Genomic DNA, 23,120 nt, shown 5'->3' on the forward strand with positions numbered 1-23,120 from the left:
CGTCAACTGAGTGTGGACCGCTACTCGGCCGATATATCGGCCGAGTGTCGGTCGATACATCGACCGATAGTGTCGACCGACCCTACCTACAGTAAACATGATCCAAGTATTTAAGTATTTCATTAGAATGCTCACTATGCTTTGTGGTTATGGGTTGACTCTAGGTAAAAAATAGTGAACAATGAATATTTTGGCTTAGAATGTTATGATTATGCAGTTGACCTTGGTAATGAAAAGACATTAATTAAATTAATAACCTTTTTATTGACATGTGTAGACAACTTGTATAGTAGACGCACAAGTGCAGGATTTTCAAAGCTACGGATGGGCTGCAGTTCAGGATCACCAGTATATTTCACTTCAAATTTGCGAAGGCCATTCATCATCTAAAAACATAAAATATGTAGGAATGACTTCCCTTTACCAGATTTAATCACTACTAACATATGAAGTTAACTAAGGCATCTAAAAAAGTCATAAAACTTTGTTGCTGTGGTTTTTCACAAAGGGATTTTGCATTTTACTTGGGCAAAAGCCACAAGTAGACCAACCAGCTTTATCATTGACGTCGAAAATCTCCATTCTTGCACTGACAACCCAGTGATGTATATTCCAGTATGATTTGCTTGGTCGCAAGCTTATCACAGTGCTAGGCACTCAAGTGTACATGTATGTCTGTTATGACTCTGAATAATAGTTTCAAAGTAACTGAAACATTTTAACCCCAACTTCTTATTCCAACAGAAATCTAGATGCTTGATCCCCAAATAGCCCAAGTAAATATTTAGCAAGTGCCTTGTTTCAAAGAGTAAAACATTGAAGAGTCACAAAATTTTATGTCAAAACAGCCTCTTTAATCACGAACAACTTGTCTTCAAATCAAGTTACGATTTTTACTTCAGTGCAACATTTATTACAAAATAATTATGTGATGATCACATACTTGATATCGGCCTAAAGGAGTAAGTACCACTCCTTCATCAGTCTCAACATGGTCTGGCAGGGAAGCTTGGACACCAGTCAATGACCTGTGTCTGTTTTCAATAACAGGTGAGCTGTTGTCCCACTGAATGGTCCTGTTCAACATCCCACCATCCACAGGATCTGTCGTCTAGAAGGAGAAACTTTCAATTGCATCAGTTACTTCTTGTAATGATAAGGGGATTAGTGCTATGTTGGTGGGGGAGTATAAATAAATGTTTGGCTTTATCAACCAAGTTGATAACTAAAGGTAATTTGACCACAGTAAAAACATTAGAATGCTGCCTTTTCAAGCATCTTCATCAGAGCGAATCATTCCAGCATTCCCCTTCTCCCAGGATAGTTGGGGTTTGCATGCTTACGTTATCTTAACCAGGGTAGAAAACTTCAGGTAGTCTATCACAGCAAAACTCACTCAACTTCAGTGAGTTCATCTGATATATATATATGTCACACTCCTTTTAACTTTTCTGACATGTGAAGAGCAAACTAACCTTAACAATATTTGACAGTAATTTGTTGGTTTGTTCCAAGTAAGACACAAGTTTGCCCTCTTCACTATTCCTACCAAAGTCAGTGCCTTGTGATGTGCCACTGTTAAGAGCTTTCATAAATACAGCAAAAAACCCTTCAGTGTCTTCAACAGACTGCTGAGCTGATTGGCTCTTGCTGGTAGCCTCATACAGAGCAGATAACACTCTGGCATGAAGTTCACCCAACTAGAAACAAAGAAATAACAGAATTACTCAAGGTGTTTCACCGCGCAAAATTTGCAAGATAAGAACAAGATAAGCTTTCTAAGATTTAAGATTTCTATGATTTAAGATAATTTGCATGATAAAAACAAATGTATCCTACAGCTTTTATTTCTGGTTTGTGCGATTTTATGCTACATTTCCACTTCCGCTGTTCTGCGCGCGCAATTTTTGATAGACATTTTGATTAATTCAGCTGACGCGTACACTTTAGCTATGGCATGGGTGGGTTATGCGTGCAAACATGGCTAAACCCTTTTGCGCCTCCTTATATAAGACATTTACCGTTGGAAATAAAAACTATACTACAAAATTATAAAGCAGCAGAAGATCCAAATGTTTCCTGGTTGCACAAGACAGCAGGGGACTGCGGCTAACACTTTGAAGGTATGTGAATGCGTAGGAAAATGGGAAAGATGAATTTGAGATGATCAGTGTTGGGGATTTATAGTTTAAACCTAAACCTGACCTTTGTGGCTCCTGGAAAGTGAAACACTGATTTGAGTGAGAAGGATGGACCCTCCAGCTCCATGATATGAGCCTTGATAGCTGAACTAGGTGTGCCAGTTAGACTGGTTTGTGGGGTGCTGCGACGATTCCCAGATGGTGTTAAATAAGCATTCTCTCCTGAAACAAAAGAGCTGAGTCAAAATTTTGAGTGCCCAAAACAAAATTTTACACTTGTTGCTGTAATTTCATTTTTGTCTCATCCCACCATCATACGCGGGACAAGCCCTTTATATAATCTGAATCTGTAAATAAATTGTTGTTGTTGTTGTTGTTGTATACGCTATTTACCAAGCTTGTTCCTACTTAGCCTCCCACGCAGTCGTTTTTAGGGGACTCGAATTACCTCCTCCCCACAAACGCCTGCTTACCCAAGCGCCACATTCCTTTCCACCGCTAAGCCAATCACAGCGAACCTTCTAAAATCTGGAAGGTTGACCTTGACCTCAGAACGCCTCTCGCGGTCTCGAACAGTTAAAACATCACGGCAGAGACAGAACTTTACCGAGCTTACGTGAGCTTTGAGTATTGTGTGCCCTACGTTCAAAATTCCTAGTTCAACGAACTGCAATCAAAGAATTAGAATTCGTGACGGGAAATAGCGATATTTTCGTCAATTTGCCGAATGGTTACGCAAAGTCGCTTTAATATTTATTGCTTTGTCTTCAATCTTGTCGACCTTGTCGGTGTGGAGGAAACCGAAAAAATACCCAATATGTCAGTAAACTTTAAAGATTTTGCAGTTGAAACTCGCTTTATTATTGCAATTTGTTCGGGGGCATGTACGACATTAGCTGACATTTTCCACAAGGACCACAAGTTGATCGGCTCTTTGTCGTTTAACTTTCCGTTTAATAGTCTTCAATGGACTGATAAATACTGCAGATCTTCCCTTGAATTGAGTTAGTCTCTCGAAGCACTTCGTCCAAACGAACAAATCTGCTCCAGAGTAACGTAGAGTAGCGTAAGAGGTGATATCATATCTTCATCGACTGTCAACTTGATCAGGCGGGGAAGATCGACTACACTTTCCCGAAGATTTTGACTCTCCCAGCAGTTAACGGTGTCAAAACGTCGCACAAGAAGCGCTTTTATTCACACTCGATATTTGTTTTGGCGTTTCAGCCATAACCAGCCATTCCAGAAGTGAAAAAATATCTGTACATTCTAACTTAACTCCCGCATCTCTCAAGACTGTACCAGAGACTGTACAAAGCTCGCGAGAAACGGAAGCGGCCGTTGTAACCAGGAATTTGATTTGATACATTGGACAATGCCTCGATAGTGATTGGCTAGGGTGCTTGAGGAATAAAACAATGGGAAAGGAATGTGGCACTTGGGTGAGCAGGCGTTTGTGGGGAGGTGGTAATTCGAGTCCCCTAAAAACGACTGCGTGGGAGGCTAGTTCCTACTCTGGTCTGTGCTTCTCTTCTGCGAGGTATGAGCTGACTGGAAAGTGATTTGTGATACCTACCTTCTTCAATCATGTCCACAAGATGAGCTTGACCAAACACCTAATAAAAAGAAGTGCACAGAACACTATTGTAAGGGGCACCTTCAAGAACATATTTCATCTTATCCCATAGACAAAAAAAATATGGTACATCACATACCTTTATTACTCTAAAAAGTAGTTGGGCATCTTTAGCAGAATAAAGGTTGAAACGACAGGCACGGGAGACAAATTCAAACAATAGCGTAGAGTAGAACAACAGGTTCTCAAAAATAAAGAATTTCCTGCAAAAGGAAGAGAACAAAGCAGAATTTATTACAACTGAAGGAATTTTGAAGTCATTTGCAATTTATTTACCTCTACTTGATTTGTTAATTTCTTAGTATAATTTCTGTTAACGTGAGTATTTGGGTCTGTGGATAAATTGTTGTTTTTCACAACTCTTGCATAATATCGTGGCCATTACTGGAATATTTGAAAATAAAACCCTACTTAAACTCTACCAGTTCTGTTAGTATGGCTACATGTACGTCATTGTTCCAACCAATTTTTGCAACCCAAACAAAGTGCTACTTTTGACAATGATGTATTATTCTAGAAAGTGACACAGGCATACTCGGAAAAAAGAAATCTGAGTGCTCCTATCAGGAGTCGAACCTAAGACCTTCCAATTACTAGTTCGGATGCTCTACCACTGAGCTACAGGAGACTTGTGGGAGCTAAGGCCATTAAACTAGGTTCATGGGACAAACATCCTGCATACTGCTAGGATTTGAATGTCAAACATGTGGTATATGAAATAAATGTGATGGCATATTTCCAGCCTGGCGAATGAATGAGAATGATGTATTATTCTAGAAAGTGACACAGGCATACTCAGAAAAAAGAAATCCGAGTGCTCCTATCAGGAGTCGAACCTAAGACCTTCCGATTACTACTTCAGATGCTCTACCACTGAGCTACATAATACATCATTCTCATTCATTCACCAGGCTGGAAATATACCATCACATTTATTTCAAAGTGCTATTTTTTTTTTGTTATTGGTGCTCAAAGAGATGCAAAATAAAGTACAGTTTAGAGTTACCCTGATATAACATTATTTAACAACTATTAATAGAAGATGAGGCCATTTTTGAAATATTTTACTGTTTCTCATTGCTATCAAAATCATAAATTCCTTCATAGCTGCTTGTGTGATTTTTGAAAAACACAAATCAACAGCTTTCAAAACAATGGTGTATCATACATGGTTAGTGTAACTGATTTGGAAACTTTTGTTTGTAGCTAATGGCCACTTTTTGGAGTTCCAAAAATACTGTCCTCTTCCTCACTACTCACTACCCAATAAATTGTACCAAATTTTTATCTGCTGTCAGTGATGGCATTCCATAGTCACTCACCATGCTGGATTTGCAGTTTCTCTGGAATCAGCTTCCACATCAGCTCCATGAGAGATAGAACCATGAACCTTGGAATACCTCCATGGCTGAATGTAACTCAGCCATGTCTCTAACACCTGTAACATGTGAATGATTTCTGATTTTGTTTAACCCTTTAAGCCCTAACAGTGATCAGCATCAAATTTCTCCTTGCAATATCAATGCTTATTCAACCCCTGAGGTCATGAGAATTAAGGATATGATCACCCAAGGTGAATTTTACTGATATTTTAATAACTTCTCCTCTATACTTTTATAAGAAAAGTATGGGGACAAGATAGGAGAAATTGTTCTTTGATTTTAGGGATTTAAAAGGGTTAACAAAGATCCTAAAGAGCAATAAGAAACTAACTAAAAAAATTCGGGATCCTAATCATGATCCATCAAATCACATATAGTCCTATACGTGTTAAGATGATTTGGAAAGATCCTATTAATAAACTATTTTTAATTGTATAATTATATAACTAAGATAAATGGGATACTATAGCATCTTATGTTAGGATCCCATGACAACCCTTCTAACATTCCATTAGGAAATAATATGGTGAAAATACTTACATATCTAAAGGAAGGGTCCAGAGGCCAGTGGGAAAAACAGTGATGGAGGAAATGATACAGCTTCTTTTGAAGGAACTGAGGTATGATGACCCTACAGGATATCAAATAAAAACTGTTAAGCTGTAGGATTTACACTAAATCACAAAGAAGACCGGTACTAACAATAATGCTGACTGTGTTCTTGTTGTATTTGCATGAAATATCGTAACTTTTGGTGGGAGAGTGTGGCACGGTTATCCAAACCCTGGCTCGCTCCCTCTGTTAGACCTGTGGTCTCCAGAATCCATACCCATTTCTGTAAAATCCATGCTCGTATTCAGACTTCCAGACCAAAATGGTTAAAATGTATATGATACTTCAGACCAAAACGGCTCAAAAACCATACCCTTTGGTGCCGCACATACCTATATGTAGATTATATAGGGAAGTACCCTCCTGGCCTTTCACACAGTTTTGTGAGGAACAATTCTGTGTTAAGTCCTATGTGGTAAATTAATTACCTCCTTAGTTCATCAGAAGGGTGCACGATGGAGAGATGGTTCATGTCTGGGCCTTTGGTATAAACAAAGGAATGAACATGCTTCACTAAAATTCTCACCACTCGTACATGGTCTAAAGATGGCATGAAATAATCCTGCAAGTTATGAGAAAAAATAAAGAGGTAAAATAACATCAAACGGACTCATTGAATCAGATGTGGCCATAGGATTTCCACTTCCAATTGGATGGGATGCTAGTCCATCACAGGATACCTACCATAAAGTGGGCTCCTAGCCCATCACAGGATACCCAGCTTGAAGTGACTAGGAGTATTACTGCTCCATCCCAGATAGGATGATGATGTGCAATTTTGCAAATTTTTCCAACTGGAAAAACCACTAAACTTAATTGTCTCAGGAAACAAAACAGAAATGCACAGACCATTTTAGTCTCAATCCACAGATCCTCCAATCCTCTGAAAATCCATTGAAACAACCAGTTCACCCAGTGCCTTAACAAAATTTAATAACTATACAGGAATCAAACTCAAAACAAGTACTAATTTACCCGTCCACGTGAAAGAACATTGCTTGAAATGGAATACACTGTGTTCTGGTTCAACCAAAATTCTATCAGAATCTGAAAATTAGACAAGAATGATTGATTATTGATGAAAGTAACTTAAATTATGCCGTGACTTGTTGCCTTGTTATAATGGGGTATTTTTACCTCAATAATAAAACTGTTTTTAACCCCTGCCCATTAGTATAACCAAATTATTTCAGTCTGGTCATGCATATATATTTACTGGGTTCCAGTATATTTTGGATCACTTCTTCAATCTCTAACAACAAATATGTCTGAGTCACACAACATTAATTTGGAGGAAATCTGGGAAAACCTGAAAGTGTTCAAATTCTCTCAAATTCCTTCTTATACTAAATTATTTACTTCAGGTGGTGTAAGAAATGTATGGTTAAACCTGTAAAAATGTTTCTGATCTCCACATTTCCTGTGATCCATGATGAAACATTCCATGATGCACTGTGGGTGGACTGACTCTGCCTGATGAAGGTTTGATCAGACCTTTGAACTGATTCTGAAAATGCTGAGATCTAGGATAGTGACCAGGATCATGCCTGAAATAACAACACAGCAAAGGCCACAGATATAAGAATAGTAATCTTCATGAGAAGATGCGAGAGGTGCATTCATCAGACATTAATGAGCCTCTTAACTGATCCACTGGTTAAAACATCAGACTGATGTATGGAATGTCAAGGCTTTGACTTCTGTCCGCGACAAAGATTTTTTTCTTTTCCCAAATTTGTGACATGCTGACAACCACACCTTTTTTAACCCCAAATTATACCATTTTGCAAGGTATACAATATGTCATTGTGGTTTAATTCCTCGCAAAGCGAGGTTAAAAAAATTTGTCGGGACAAAGGCACGAGTGGAGCTAAGCCATGCGAATTTGAGTGAAAAATATATTTATATATATAATTGAAGGTGTCCGTGCTGTTGCCTGGCAACAGTGCAAACAAAGTTTGAATGAAGTCGGACAAAGGGAAGGTTGCAAGGCAGAAACAGGTTGGAAGACAGGCTGGCGTCAGACGCAACTCATGTTTATTCATCTAGCAGTGAAAAATGTTTACTATTGGTGAAACACGACCTAATTGTGTTGCAAATGAATCACAGGAGGATGCACAAGGGACAAGACAGATTCGCCAAGGGAGATTAAACAACAAACCTCAGTGTGAGCAGCGAAGAAGAAGGAGACATCAGGAAACCACAGAGCAAAGAAAAAAGACAACATCACTTCGAATCATCTGACCCTCCAGACCTAGCTTTGTGAGGTTTTGCGAGTCACGTATTTCTAGTTTAATTTGAGTATCTTATGGTACAGTAGCTACATAGGTAATGTAGGTAAGTGAGTAAGGACTTTATTAGTGTCATATGCATCTAGCATAGTACACAAAGAGTATGCTAATTGGAGACACCTAAATGTATAATCAATAATTAAAAATAAATAAAAACATAAGAAAAGACTAAACATAATACTAAATTATAATAACAAAAACTAATGAAATAAGATCTATTTAGAAATCTTACCAGGATGAAGGTCCTTTCCTCATTGTGGCTTTACCCTTCAAGCTGCCAGACGACATGGATGATCCATCTGCACGCAAGAAGAAGTTGAGATAGTCTTCCAACACAAACAAGTACAGGTAGTCCTGGGATGAGCTGGTGCTAAATTCCTACATTAGTAAGAGGTTGATACATCATCATCATCATCATCATTATCATCACAAAGACAATCACAGCAAAAACATAAAACATTAACAACAGCAACTACAACCTGTCATTAACAAATACAAACTACAAATCAGAACTAAAGCTAAAATTATGCACCATTTAATCCATTTATGCCCTAACCACTCCAAGTTAATTTTAACAGGAGTCGACATATTTGTGTCTGGCTTTATACATGTAAACATGCATGCATTTTTATCTCTTATTGCCATTAAAATTAATAATGTAATAATTACCATTAATCCTTGTCTCACCAAGTGTCACAAAGGTCGTTCATTGTACTTTAGTCCAGCTTTTCTACCCAAACTCAGTTATGAATTGACGTACAATAGAACGGTTTTCAATTGCGTTTTGAAAGCACTTCCTATATGTTTTGGTTTTGCGCTATGATGCTCTGAGATTGGCTGACAAAACTTGTGCCACTTTCTCAGGCAATGAGAAAAAGAACCATGACTAAAGCAACTCGCTTGTATGCGTTTTTGAATTTTCTGCACTTGGCGACGTTTCATATATTTGCTTTGAGTTCTGATTGGTTCATTGCATTGTTTCCTTTTGATGTGGTTGGCCAGAGTAAGTTCTTTGATCTCGGTTTTAAAGTGCACCTAACCCCCAAATTTTTGTTTTTCGCTTAAATAGATCTTTGCACCTGTTTGAAACGCATTGAGCCTTTTTTCAACCAAATCTTGACTTTTTATAGGCTGTAAAAGTTACGAATCTAGCCATCATCTGTTCCATGATGAGCTAGTAAGGGGCATGGGTCTGTTCCTTACATGACGTCACAAACTGCTTTGCAAGCATTTTCACAAAGAATTAATATTTACTAGCTTGGTCATGGGACAGATAATGGCTAGATTTCGTAACTTTTACAGCCTATAAAAAGTCAAGATTTGGTTGAAAAAGGCACCAGATAGCGCAATATGTTTCGCACAGGTGCAAAGATTTATTTAAGAGAAAAAAATTTGGGGGTTAGGTGCACTTTAACATTTCACTGAAAACCACTCTGTCATGGTAATCATTATAAGTCAAAACACTTACCCTATTGGCGTGTTGATGCACAATGTAGTAGGCAAAATGAAACATGTAATATTCAAAGGTATCTCATACAAGTTAAGCAACTTTGAAATTATAAAATGATATTTAACCCCACTATATCCAAATCAATTTTTTTCTCATACTGTTCGTTTGGAATGTTGATGAAAGAGCAAGAAATATCTACTCATCAATGATCCCTTGGTGCAGGAAGGGAGCTTCTGCTTCCTGCACATAACTCCATAATTTGTGTAAATTAACTATTTTAGATCATCATTTTCAAATACCTCAACGAACCCCAGGAAACGTTTAATGGTACTTAACTCATCAGCATGAAGCAACAGCACCGCAAAGGATTATTTTACTTATCGTACTCCCACGTCTAATGTCGTTAGGATGCTTAGGTATGTCACAGTATTACTCCCATACTAAGTAAGTTTGACAAGTTCAATGGTTGACTGGAATCCATTTGACCACCTGAGAAACAATAGCAGCAACCGGAACTTGAATTGCTGACTTTCATAAAAAGCCTGAAGAGTAACGTCTAACCACAGAACAAGGGTTTCATTAAGGATCAGGCACCGGGCAATTTGACCGTCTGTGAACATGACTTTGCCCAGCTGCTTTTAACTGGTCTGACTTTTTCCATAAAAGAACATATCCAAGTTAACTACCCTGCCCAGGTGTACTAAGCTTTTGTCCACCTGTTCAAAATCTTGACCAAACCCCTAATGGGGCATCCATGAAAGGACGGTTATTTGATAACAGTTTAAAAGGATACTTAGTAACACTGCATTGACAGTTTCACCAGGACCTCTGATTGGCACTTTATTGTGATACAAAACTGGAACAATGCCCTCTGATAACGAATTTTGTGTTGGCAACTGTGCACATGAATGAAAATAAAGAACACAGTAGCGTGAGACATAAGTTGACTTTCTAGTTTAGATTTGCTTTTAATGCCCAGATTAGGAACAATAAATTATCTGCATTGTCACAGATTTGAACATTGCTTCTTCTACAATGTCACTAAAATGTACCCGGCAAGGAAACATATTTCACAAAGTGTTAACAGTCTGTAAAGGAAGAATGTCTTTGACTGGACTAAATATATAACAATGTTTTTTTTTACCAAAAGACCTCAAGGATAAAAAAAAGTTAGTGTAAATTATGCAGCAATAAATATTATTGTTCAACTACAGAACACCATGATCTGAGCTCCAAGGCGCTCATTCAAAGGTTTTTTGTGTGTTGCAGATTTAACTGGAATTTTGGAAGTGTTGGTTTTGGCAGATAGAGGAAAACTGGAGAACCTGGAGATAAACCCTAACACAACCTACAAATGGCGGCAACTCCAGGAATCATAGCCAGACCACACTGTTGGGAGGCGTTGTGAGTTCACCACTGCACCATCCCTGCTCCCCCTCCCCCCTCCACATCCTCTTCAAATAAAATAATAAAGGAGAAATATCTAACTTACTGGAAGACAACTAATGAAAAACTCATATCTGTGTTGGTCATCTGCTTGCAGTAAGTCAATCAGCTTGAAAACTGTACCACCAGGAGATAGAAATCTCCGAACTATGGCAAATTCTCTGCTGTCACGAGAGAGGGTTTTAAGGCCCCAGTCTGTACTGCCTGAATAACCAAAAATGTTGCTCAGGAGCTGCGGAAAGAACCCATGTAGATTCTAAAAAAAACAAAATTTAAAATACAAATTAAGACAAAGAAGATATCCTCTGTGTATCCAACTTTACATAGAGTTTAAAGAAACACAAGAAAAAACTTTGGGGAAACAAAAGCTGTTGTTGACACTTGATTCACACACAAGTGTCAGTTTCCAATGCTGTTTTGAGTTTCCCTACAAGCATTTATATTAATTCCAAAGAAACACAGATATTTACATTATCAACATTATGATCGAAGGATTGAGGGTTAGATAATTAACATTCTTATTACCTGTGTAGAAGAACCTTCTATCAACTTTTCTATCTCTTCACATCTCTGATATAGGGGCTTTTGTAGAGCCTCTCTTGTTTTGCTCTGGATGAAACACATTGAGAAAAATTTGTCACTGCCTTTTAAATTATGATTATTATTATTATTATTATTATAGGAATCAACTTGATTGGTGTTCAATTCCTGAACTGCACACTAGGGTTATTGAATGATCTTTGCGGGCATTCGTGAGCATACGAGCACTGAATTTTTTTTGCGAGCACGAGCAGTGATTAAATTTGTCTTGCGAGAATAGAGCACTTTAGAAAATACAGCTGGTGAGCAGAAAAGCCTACAAAGCAAGATTTACCACATTTCAAGCAATCAAGCAAACTTTAACGAGAATCCAAGCGTGTGAGCATTTTCGAAAATTTTACGAGCACAAGCAAGCGAGCACACATTTAATTTTTGCAAGCAAATCGAACAAAGGCCAAATTTTGCGAGCACTAGAACATTTCAAGGGACCATTTGATACCCCTCACACTGGGTGGGCATAATTTACAATCCATAATAAATGTATGGTCTGTCAGACCAGATTAGTTAATGCTGTACATCCTAAATTTAGAAATTTCTTTGCACCAAACCCCTGCCATCAGCACACTCCCTCTTGAAATGGCCCACATCAACCAACTTCCCCCTTCAAACAAACAATTGTCCCTCCTCACCTCCCTGTATTTAGTCAACCTATTTGCTTTAGTTTCCTGCAAACATCTGTTACAGTGCGGAACCATAGATATTTTAAAAACCACAATCTTCCGCACTTTGGGGACAGCTTATTCTGGGCAAGGGATCAAAGCTTGCTTTAATCCGCCCAGAGATTTGGTAAGTTGTACGGGAGACGGGGAGATTAGTGCCACTTATTATTATGCATCAGTTAATTCCAGGGCATTTGGCCAAATAAACGCTTCATGAAAAGTATTATGAAACCAAGAACATTTGAATTTGACGTCTGTTATGGAAACGTGGACTGGACTTCCGTTCAATGGTTTGATGATTTGATCTGTCAGAAATAAGTGTTTGGATCTTGTGATTACTAGAGTAAATAACATTCTCTTTGAGAGAACGAGACTGGGAAAGATTTCCGCACAGCCCTATACCTTAATTATACATGCATCACTTTCATACTAAACTTAACCCTCTTCAAAATCGGCAAGCGTGACTAGAGTTTGAGTCGCAAAATGTATACATAATTAATGCATGAGGCTCTGCGGAAATCTTGCCCAAGATTGCGGGAAGTTGGAAACTAATATACATTATTATGATTTTTAAGGGCAATTATTTTACCGTGAAGTCGACATTCATGCTTATCGTAATCCCCAGAGCTTTCTAAGCATAAAATGGCGGCCCGTTGGAGGTTAGGGACTTTTTGTGTAGTCTTACTTGAACAGAATAACGATGCACCCGGAAACTTGATCATGTGACCAGAACCAGGCCTCCCGTGCGCCCCTCCCCTCAAATACCACTTCAGCGCCGGGCAGATGTGCAGTTCGTGAATATTTTCCAGGTTTTTCGTTTCGAAATTCAAAAAAATAAGCAAAAAAACCTCACGAGAATATTCATAAAGAGCTCCTTACTGAAGCAGGTATGGCTTTTGTAAGAAAATCGCATTTTCGGCATGTTTTTGGATCAGCAGCAAAGAAAGACCAATGCTACGAGGGGTTCACTGTATCGAAGAATTCCGTGGAGTCGCCGTACTGTGCTGTTAACCCCAAATTTGTTGCTATTATCGTTGCTTCAGCTGGTGGTGGCGCTTTCTTGGTTTTGCGACATGATGAGGTAAGCTGCTTGTTTTACGGGTATCTTCAAATTAGCCAGTAAATCAGTGCACATGTTGATGAGTTTATGCAAATATGTGTGTTTTGGCCATGATCGATATATGGGAGACCACGAAATGTTGGATATAACTTCTTATAGTGGTTTCAGCAAAAAGCACATTTCAGTCTTTCTATCTGGTATTTCCGGGTGACGAGGAAATTACGAAGGAGGGTGTAACCATGAACTTGAACAAATATGGGCTATGGTGTGTGACAGATTTGCAAAAACATTTACAACGTTTCAAGTTTTGATGACATTTATTTTATTTGAGACGTTTCTAAGCAGTTTCTTACAGTAGAGATTTAGAATTAAGTGTACCTCAAAGGGCAAATGGCAGAAATTATCACATGACCACGCTTGTCCTACATTTTCCACTTGCTGTTTTATGTTTCTTTGCAAAAATTGAGTAGTTTTGCATTACCATAAAAGGTCAGAATTATTTTGCACTTTCTCATCTATGCACTCATTTTTTCAAGAAAACATCAATGTGTTTGCCGTAGACTTAGATTCTAAATCTCTATTATCTTTCGCATGACATGAGGAAGAAACACAACCTTACTGGTGAGGTTATTGTGATTTTCCTAGAAGTTTAGCTTACTACAGTAACCTTATTAATTTGTTTACCCTGTTACAAGTAACATTAGGTGCGGTTACACCAACCATTTTACCCTTGGGAAAATCGCTCTTGCCCACGGGGAAGCAACTTTTTGTGTGTAACCCACATTCCCAGAGTGAAATTGCCTTGGGGAAATTTCCATGGATACGTCAAAAAGAACAAAAGAATTTCCCATGACAGTTCTAGAGGTAAGGTCTATGTGTTAAGGAGAACCCAAAGCGGCTCAACCTATCACGAGAAAGTGAAATGTGCGAAACGCCAGAAATCACGTGTTGTTTACGTGCTGTGAAGACAGTGAAGTTCATCTTGGCGCCAAATCCTACCCGCTACTGCGTTTGGCTTGTCGACAGGGAAAGCCTCTCGCATCCTGGTGTTTTGACGTTCCAGGTTTGGGCCTACAAGCTGGCAGATAAATTCAAAAGTGCGTCGAGACACGCCAAAGTTCTCTCTCCACCAGTGGTCCAAATTCCTTTCGTTCAAAAGTTGATGAAACCAATTTTGTGGTCGCGGAAACGCCCAAGCTCGTCTACGTTGGCGAACAACAATTCGACGTCTTCTTAAATAAAAAAGTAAAAAGTGCAAACTCTGAAAAAACGGCAGTTGTTGTCGGCGTTGACGTTCTCTTCTTAAAGTAATTTGCTGAACCACTAAACCTATTTGAAGTGGAAGTTGTAAGAAAAGCAGCGGAATTACTGAAAACATTTCACGGTTCGTGTCATCCATGTTTGCATTTATCAGTGTTTCCTGCCAAATCGTGTAAAGCTTTACTGTTCCCCTCGGGCAATTTATCAGCGTGTAACCGCAAGTACGTAATCGATCAAAACCAAGAGTAAACCAACCCAAGCTATTTACCCGAGTGGAGCTTTGGGGAAGAGCTGTAGTGTAACCGCACCTAATAGAAGATTTTGGTAATTATTTAAAGAGATCAGTGTAAAAAGGTGACATATGTTGCCGAAGTAATTTTACAATAACTGTCAAAATTCCGGTGCAGTGATTGGCTCGTAGCTATTGTCTATAGGAGTGTAGACAGTAAGAGTTTCCTCAGATATAACATGCGCAATTTGTCAACAGAAAAAAAAGCCAATTTTGCTCATACTTTTCCATGTCTGTACTCTTAGAGACCATTAAATGACGCCATAAAATGTTAAAAACTTGGTAGTGAAACACTTGAGCTGTGAACATTTTTTAAAACGTCATTTTATGGTCTATAAGAGTATAAATGAAAGACAACTGTTGTTGCTTTGTTTAGTTTGCAGGGTTCAACAGTGTTGTGCATAAAACATTAGCCATTTTACGGTTGTGTGGTTAGTGACCTGACCTTTGACTGGAAGCAAGACTAGTTGACTTTGTTTTAATATACATGTAAGCAAACTAGTTAGCATAAAAATGGCATGATCTACATATGAAAAGCAGTGAGGTTTGTATCAAAACAAGGTCAACTCCATCCTCGTTTCTTCTTATAGGCCAGGCCACTAAGTGCACAATGGTAAAACAGGCTATTATTCCAGTGTGTGTTGGGTATGTGATGATAGATAGCCAATGAGGCATGTATGATATTGCAGTATCCAATGATCCAGTTATTGAAGCTTAATTACTGTATCTCTGATATATGAATTGTTTTCTGGTTTTTAACAGTAACCAATTTGAACCCACTTGCATCAACTCCTATAAAAACCCAGGGTTCTCAGTTGAACCCGTAACCCTTAACACCTGTCAAGGTTGTAACTAGTAAGTGTTACAGCTGTAAAAGCGCCTTGATCAGTAGGCCCATAGGGTCCAAGCTACGGCCATTTACTTCAATGTTATAGCTGAAAATAGCACGGCAAATGCTGTGCAAAACCCTATTGAGAACCCTGAAAACCATTCCTGAAAATTCTGTTTGAGTAATTTTGTATTACTCCTGTTGGATCTGTGTAGAGTGATCAAATCAAGAAGATTCTAGTTCTGTAAATAATACTGTGGTACAAGGTAGAGTCCAACAGTTCAAAATTGTCATGCTCACTGAAGAACTGGGAAACTGGGGGAAAATATTGTCTCAGTGTTATTTATACATAATTCAAAACCTGAGCAACAGGGTACTTAAAGTGTGTATGAAGTAAAAAATTTCTTGTTCTAACATGATAGTTTATTATCTTCTGATTCTTAATATGTAGTTTTTAGGTGGTAAAACATTCACAACGCGGAATAAATCGAACCGAAAGTCTTAAATTTGGCGCCTAAAAGTGTCTCCATCTTGCGCGCGGCCAAAACCATCGTATTACAAAGCTGTGATCTAGGAAATACTTCAGAAGTAAGAAGTAAACAACTCTTTGAGGCATTTGCTACGTCATCAGTATTGTCCTGAGCAAAGACTCATTCCAAGTCAACGGGACACGGTTAAGTAAATTTTGAGGTTTTTTGGAGGGTGAAAGATGTCAGTTTTATTTGATTTTGTCAAATTTCTTTTGTCATCTCATAATCAGGACACAACAAGCTTCAAAATTACAAAAAAAATTATCTCATAGGCACTTGAAAATGTGATTAGCAACAGTGTCATGCAGATAGCTCCTTTTTCATGTGAATCACATTCTAGCAGACAATCATGATACTGGGTGCATTTCATATTAATTCAAATGTCAATCCCAAACTTTGCATATGTAAACCTCCTTTGAATTGCTCCATTAAAGTGCACCAAAAAAAACTGCCCTTGGACTCTGCTTCTGCTTTACTCTAGGTGGGTCGCCTTGATCCTGAGCATGGGCGTGTGAGTGGACACAAGCAAGATGTCCTGGATGTGGCTTGGAATCCTTTTAATGATAATATGATAGCTTCCTCCTCAGAGGACACCACTGTGAAAATCTGGGAGATTCCAGACGAGGGTCTCAGCAAAACGAATCTAGACTTGCCATTATTAACTCTGGAAGGTTGCCACCAACGGAAGGCTCATCAAATCCTATGGCATCCTGTGGCAAACAACATCCTTCTAAGTGCCAGTTATGACCCGTTAATTGTTATCTGGAACTTGGAGACTGGAGAGGCTGCCATAGAAATCGACTGTCACCCAGATCTGATCTTCAGCATCGACTGGAATACCAATGGAAGTCTTATTGCAACCACTTGCAAAGACAAAAAGATCAGAGTTATTGATGCGCGGACCGGAAAAGTAACTTGTGTGGGTATAACTTGCTGCTTTTAAGTAACAGATCAAATATGGATTTTATGTACTCACGTAATAGATCAACCACAAGGAGGGGTGTTTCATCCGATTTCCAAACATTGAGAAGTGGGTGAGAGAAAACAAGGCTCAGCCAAGTTTTTTAAATCAACTTTGAGGTGTTTGGAAATCTGATGAAACACTCTTCCTGTTTGATATAGCTTCTCAAACCATTAATAATTCTTGGAGAAATTCAAAGCCAAAGTTCAGCAAATTAGATCATACAGTCGAACCTCCCATAACCGACCATCCATAATTTCAAGGATATGTGGTCGCTTACCAGAGGTCAGACCACAGGGGGTCTAAATTTCGGGTAATTTACATATGGTAATTGCTGAGACCTAAGCCTTTTGCCAGTGCTTATCGAAACCCATAGTAATGACTTTTCTTAGCTACAAGTATATTAAGACTGGTCCAAAACTATTCTAGGAAAAAAATCTTAGGATCTATGGTGATTATTGTTTGTATCTCACAAATAACTTAATACAGCGAATGAGACAATTCTTGTGAAAGAAACTTGACTCTTTTATTACTCCAGGTGGCGCTGTCTAAATTTTCAGGGCCTGACGGAACGTTCAAGCAAAAAGTTAACAACTCTTTTATAAAAAAAAAAAAAAAAAAAATTCCTCCACAAAACCTTGAATTTGGATGTGAAGAAATGTACCAAAATAGTATAATGCATGCACAGGGTTTTTTTTCCTTGTTAAATCCTATTATTTAGTGACATTCTTGTTGCTGTTGCTGTGGTAGCTTCTTAAACTCCCAAATTATTCATAAGTGCAGTGTAAAACTTGATGCAGACTCGAGGCAGTCAGTCGGCACATATCCAAACCCAACTATTCTCAGTACAAAATCTAACATTCAAAGAAATATGTGGTTATCAGATTCTCATGGTGTGCTATACTTTCCAGGAAGCAAGCGGCCATGAAGGAGCCAAACCCCAGAGGGTGGCGTTTTGTGGAGATCTCAATTTCTTGTTTACATGTGGCTTCTCAAGGATGAGTGCACGACAGTATGCAGTCTGGAATGCGGTTAGTTTAATGTAACTCTAAAACTTCTGTGATATGCCAGTTCACTTTTGGTAGGTCACCACACATGAACACTAACTATTTCTAAACTCTATTGCGAGGTCACGTCCTACAACAGAGCTCTCAGTCATAGTCTTGGCTATATGTGAATGCTGTACAGGTATATGATGTGTGGTCTTTGTTAAATATTGTTTGTGAATGTAGGAACAAGCGGCAACATTTTTATCAAGTTGAGTTGTATTCCTGATAGCATGAATCATCAAAGGCCGAATATACGTTTTGGGGCTGTTATGGAAGAACAAACGCTGGAGAATTTCGTGGAGGCTGACAAGAGACGTTCCTTTCAAAAGCAATATTTTTCGTGATATTCTCTCCCAAATCTGAGTAACTTACAGGGTTTTCAAAATGAAAAAAAGGACCAGGAGGAAATGTGAAAGTAGCCGGAGGACAATTGCACCGCGTTAGCGGTGCGGTGTGGCGAAAGCCGCACAGGGGAGGGTGCGGTAGGGGGTACGCCCCTGCTGGGGGGGGGGGGGTCACGGCAAATTTTTAAATTTTGCATACCCAGAAATACATTCTGGTGCATTTTCAGGGCAAAAAAAGTGTTTGTTTGGAGGTCATTGTAAACTGACTTTCTTACAGGAAGCGATGTACGAGCTCAAATGTACGGCCTGTGCTCGCAAGTGCCACGTGTATAATTCGCCTACCGGCAAGATGAGAAGGGTAAAAGCAGGCGTCAAATGACAGAAACTTTGCAGAACCTCAATTAGTTTCCGGTTCATATTAAATGTCGTTGAAACAACCCAAAGACAACACTGGATAGTAGTTAATGAACATGAAGAAGATGTATATAACTAGTAATTATAACAATTGGAATTAAAATCTGGGCAAAAATATCCACGTCCGTAATCAGCTACGTTATTGACATAAATTTATACTTTGGAGACAAAAAGTACCCGGCGCAAATGCTAGAAGTAGCCGGTGACTTGCGTCGGGCGTCGGGTGATTTTGAAAACCCTGACTTATCTGTATTCCTGTTTTCATCTTACAGAGTACTTTGGAAAATTTAGCCTTAGAGGAGATTGACCAGTCGAATGCTGTCCTCTTTATTCACTATGATCCTGGCACTAAGATGGTTTACTTAGCTGGCAAGGTGAGGAGCTTGGTGCACACAAATTATTTTCCACAGTAGGAAGAGTTATACAACCATAACAAGGCATATGACAGCAACAACAATAATGATGATGATGATGACAATGGCAAACAATGAATGTTAAATAAGGAAAAGGGCGAGTCCAAGAATAGAAATCATTGCAGAACCAGGTTTTGGTTTATGCAAGATTGAATGAAGAAGATACAATATTTCAACTCTATTCCAGAGTCATAATCATGTCATGTCATAAGGGTGTTACACTGCCACTAGTGTTCCGTTTCCTTGGACTCTGTCTTTTCGTTTTTAAAAGTAATTCTAAGAACAGGTAATGTGGTATGTTCAAGCTTGAGAATGCCAAATGTTACATTTTCTTTTTTCTGATTGCAATCTAGTATATTGATTAATTCTATTTCCTTGCTTTGGTGCTACGTCTGATTGATTGATAGTCACTCTGCTTTCTGTGTTTACAGGGTGATAGTATCATCAGGTACTATGAGTTAGTCTCAGAATCGCCCTATTGTCACTGGTTAACAAACTACAGTGCCAATACTCCACAGCGAGGAGTCTGCTTCATGCCAAAACGTGGCTGTGATGTCACTATCAATGAAGTGGCAAAATGCTACAAACTCGTTGCTAAGGGATATTGTGAGCCAATCAGTTTTACAGTCCCAAGAAAGGTGTGTTTATCTGAATTTACATTTTTGTATTTTTTTTATATTAAGGTATTGAGAGTCACTAGGGTGGTTGATCTGTAAGTGCTTTACTATCATGTTACACTTGCTCAACGAATTCAAGTGATTGATTGATTGATTAGTTGACTCATTGAGTCCCTTACTCAAATCCTGGGTCATAATAAAAAGCTAACATCATTATTGAATAGTTTTTGGGGAGGCTGTAAAAAAAACCCAGGCAATTATTCAGTAACAAAAAGATGGAAACGTTTTTGCCTTCCTCCACACCTCATTTCAAAGGATGACCTGATGTTAATTTCAGCCCATTACATTACATTACATGTAGTGGGCAATAATCCAAGAAGATGTGTTTGCAATTACAACCTTTGCTGAGAATTCTGGTCTGGCTCAAGCTAAGCAGGCTGGAACATCCATCTCAGCCAAACAGGCCGAAAAATCTCATGCAATTGCTGCGACATCTCAGACCAAGCACAAACTAAACTGGAAAACCAAATGTCTGAGGCCAGTCCTTTCCTATGCAATTTGAATCGTGCCCTTCATCACCTTGTAGATTCATCAGTTGATCTTGTGATTGCTACAGAATCCCGCCCTCCCAATTGCCATGTAATCACGCCCAAGGGCAATGGAGGAACGCTAAGTTGTTTAAAGATTGTAGCTTGTCAGCCTTCTATGAGCCTGGGGAGCTTGTGACACTGTTTGGAGGAAAGCAAAGTTTTGGTGGCAGAGCTACAACAATGAAAATAGAATATAACTTACCTCTAGTTTTTATCATGATGTTATTTACTGTTTAGAGGTAAACTTGTTGTTCAGAATTTCAGGCTTCTTTTTGTCATTACTTTGTGCTTTCATCAATATGCTAGTTATGGGCATTAACATTTCTGCACTGGAAAAAAAGCAACTCCTGTTAATTGTATGTAAGGTAAAAAAAAAAAACGTAAAAGTGACTGTAACAAAAGGTAAATCAAGGGATTTGTTCTTTCCAAGGCTTTAGCTAAAATCTTCAAATAAGTGTTGTTGAAGACTTATTTGTTGTCAAATAAAGAGTCCTGAATTGCCTGTTTTTTGCAGTCTGAACTTTTCCAGGAGGACCTGTTTCCTGACGCTCCAGGAGATGAGCCATCTCTAACAGCTGAAGAGTGGACGGAGGGAAAAAATGCTGACCCCAAACTGGTATCACTCAGGCCAGAAGCTGGGGGACAATCAAAGACTACAAAGAAGCCAAAGAAGGGACTTGCAGCGCTTGGAAAGAAAGCACCCAAGAAAACAGCACAGGCTGACGATGAAGAAGTAAGTCATTCCTCAAGCTTCCTTAGAAGGACACACTAAATGAAAAACATTCCAACTCACAAAGGCCTTTTCACTTCACTGAACTTGCTTGGTTTGGTTGGTTGAATTTTTAGGTTCCACATTGAGTGTTACAGAAATTTTTTTTGCAATAGGTTCTTAATCCTCAATTGTAAGCCCCCAAATGAATTGTGGTACAGGGAGTACGGTAAGGTCCTTTATCGTGAGTGAGAAAGCCTTCAAAAAGGCAAGTCCTTCTAATTAATTTGCTTGCTTCCATGAGATGGACTGTCAAGGAAACCAACTCGAATTAGTTGGTTTCTGTAAGCAATCGTGTAGTCAACCTCATTCCCAAGACCCTGGGGACGAGGTTGTCGTGTAGTCACTCTTAAGATTTGGACACATGTCCCTTGGTGTGCACTGCATAAGATGCACGTTGCAGACACAGATGAATAACACGTTTTTATTGGTTCGTTTTGACAGTTAACTTCCTTTATTGCAGACAACCCCGGGACTGCGAGTCAGTATCCTTAATAGCGAGAGTCCGTAATAGTGGGGATTTATTTCAGTCAAGCGTCTGTAATTTATTTTTGCTGGGGATTAAGCTGCTGTCCGTATCATCGGGGTGTCGGTAATAGCGAGATGTCTGCAAGGCGAGAGTTGACTGTATTTTGTAGTGGGACAGTTTGCAAGATCGGTGCACATGATGTGACAATGAAAATTTGGGCCACTTTGTCCCCGCTCCAGAAGCGCAAATTCAAACCTGTTGAATTTCATGTAACATAACGGGGAACACAATTTTGTCGGTGCAAAATAATTTTTTTTATAAAGTGGGCCGTTAGTCCCCTCAACATGTTCTCTAGCTTGTCCTGGCCTTAAAAAAAAATTAATTGGCAGACCATTGCAACCTGTATTGTCAATGAATGAAGTCGTAATGTGTTGCTATTTTTTTATTTAACAGGATCTCACCGAGGTGATAAAGAAATTAAAATTGCAGGTGGATGCCCAAGACAAGCGAATCAAAGTTCTGGAGGAGAAAATGGAGAAGTTATAAGCATGCTCTGTAAAGGAATAATAGGCAAAAAAAGAGGTTCATCACGCAATTGATGTGAACCAGTACAGCTTTGAAATGTTCTTAGTTTTAAGTGACTATTCAAAAAAGTTTATTAGATAAGCTTGCGAATTGTATTTTTCCAACCTTAATTTGTATTAAAAGGACTGTTAATGATGCTGGCAGAGTACTTGTTTTATCAATTCAAGATTCCTTTTGGTTGCACAAACTTGAAACAACAACAAACTTTATTACCCCCAGATAGTTTACAGAGAGGATTTTTAAAATATGTAAAACACAAAAGATGGGTACTGGCTTAGAGTTAAAAATGCCAGGCGTCCAGTTTACAGAAAAGATATTTTACACAAACAAATATAGACACATGCAAAAATACGAAGAAGCAGAGTACCATTAAATTGTAAAAGGAAATCATTATTGAATTGCAAAACACCTTTTTTTTTATTTTTTGGAAAATCCTTGTTGCCCTAACTGGCTTCTCACTTGCCTGTAACAGGTCAAGACGTACCGTGACACAAACTGCGGAATATCCCCTAGTTTTAAAACTCGAGTCATTTGAATGAAACAAAAGGTTTCATGGGAAAATTTGAAGACCGAAGAGAGTTTTGCTGTTGCAACAGACAAGGGTATAGTTGTCAACAGACAAGGGCATACTTGTCGAAAGAAGTGCTCCAAAATAGACACGCACAGTATGCATGTTTTCAGTCAAAATGTGACATGTACTTCCAGTGAAAACATCTCGAGGATA

At 38.7% G+C, this 23,120-nt stretch overlaps 2 protein-coding genes across 2 annotated transcripts in view; one reads left to right on the plus strand and one right to left on the minus strand.

Annotated features, from left to right (window-relative positions):
• The window catches only part of LOC146452838 (sphingomyelin phosphodiesterase 4-like), a 14,093-nt gene extending 1,185 nt beyond the window's left edge, over positions 1-12,908 (minus strand). The window contains exons 1-17 of the mRNA XM_085097463.1: positions 12,807-12,908; positions 11,484-11,567; positions 11,005-11,214; positions 10,306-10,408; positions 9,531-9,592; positions 8,295-8,440; positions 7,162-7,318; positions 6,747-6,818; positions 6,200-6,333; positions 5,700-5,790; positions 5,100-5,215; positions 3,857-3,980; positions 3,718-3,757; positions 2,206-2,363; positions 1,476-1,700; positions 944-1,111; positions 258-386 (exon numbers count right to left, since the gene is read on the minus strand). Coding sequence (XP_084953589.1) covers positions 258-386; positions 944-1,111; positions 1,476-1,700; positions 2,206-2,363; positions 3,718-3,757; positions 3,857-3,980; positions 5,100-5,215; positions 5,700-5,790; positions 6,200-6,333; positions 6,747-6,818; positions 7,162-7,318; positions 8,295-8,440; positions 9,531-9,592; positions 10,306-10,408; positions 11,005-11,214; positions 11,484-11,567; positions 12,807-12,824 — 2,037 coding nt within the window. The 5' untranslated portion in view covers positions 12,825-12,908. The remainder of the gene's footprint in view (positions 1-257; positions 387-943; positions 1,112-1,475; positions 1,701-2,205; positions 2,364-3,717; positions 3,758-3,856; positions 3,981-5,099; positions 5,216-5,699; positions 5,791-6,199; positions 6,334-6,746; positions 6,819-7,161; positions 7,319-8,294; positions 8,441-9,530; positions 9,593-10,305; positions 10,409-11,004; positions 11,215-11,483; positions 11,568-12,806) is intronic.
• A 44-nt stretch (positions 12,909-12,952) lies between these two features.
• Positions 12,953-22,532, plus strand: LOC146452839 (coronin-1C-like). The gene is made up of 7 exons (XM_085097467.1): positions 12,953-13,298; positions 16,667-17,104; positions 18,058-18,177; positions 19,226-19,327; positions 19,798-20,004; positions 21,088-21,306; positions 22,265-22,532. The coding sequence occupies exons 1-7, from the start codon at positions 13,107-13,109 to the stop codon at positions 22,355-22,357; spliced, it is 1,371 nt and encodes a 456-aa protein (XP_084953593.1). The 5' UTR covers positions 12,953-13,106; the 3' UTR covers positions 22,358-22,532.
• Positions 22,533-23,120: the final 588 nt, after the last annotated feature.

This window comes from Pavona decussata, unplaced genomic scaffold (genome assembly GCF_977016875.1).
Source record: "Pavona decussata unplaced genomic scaffold, jaPavDecu1.1 SCAFFOLD_366, whole genome shotgun sequence".
Lineage (NCBI taxonomy): Eukaryota > Metazoa > Cnidaria > Anthozoa > Scleractinia > Agariciidae > Pavona > Pavona decussata.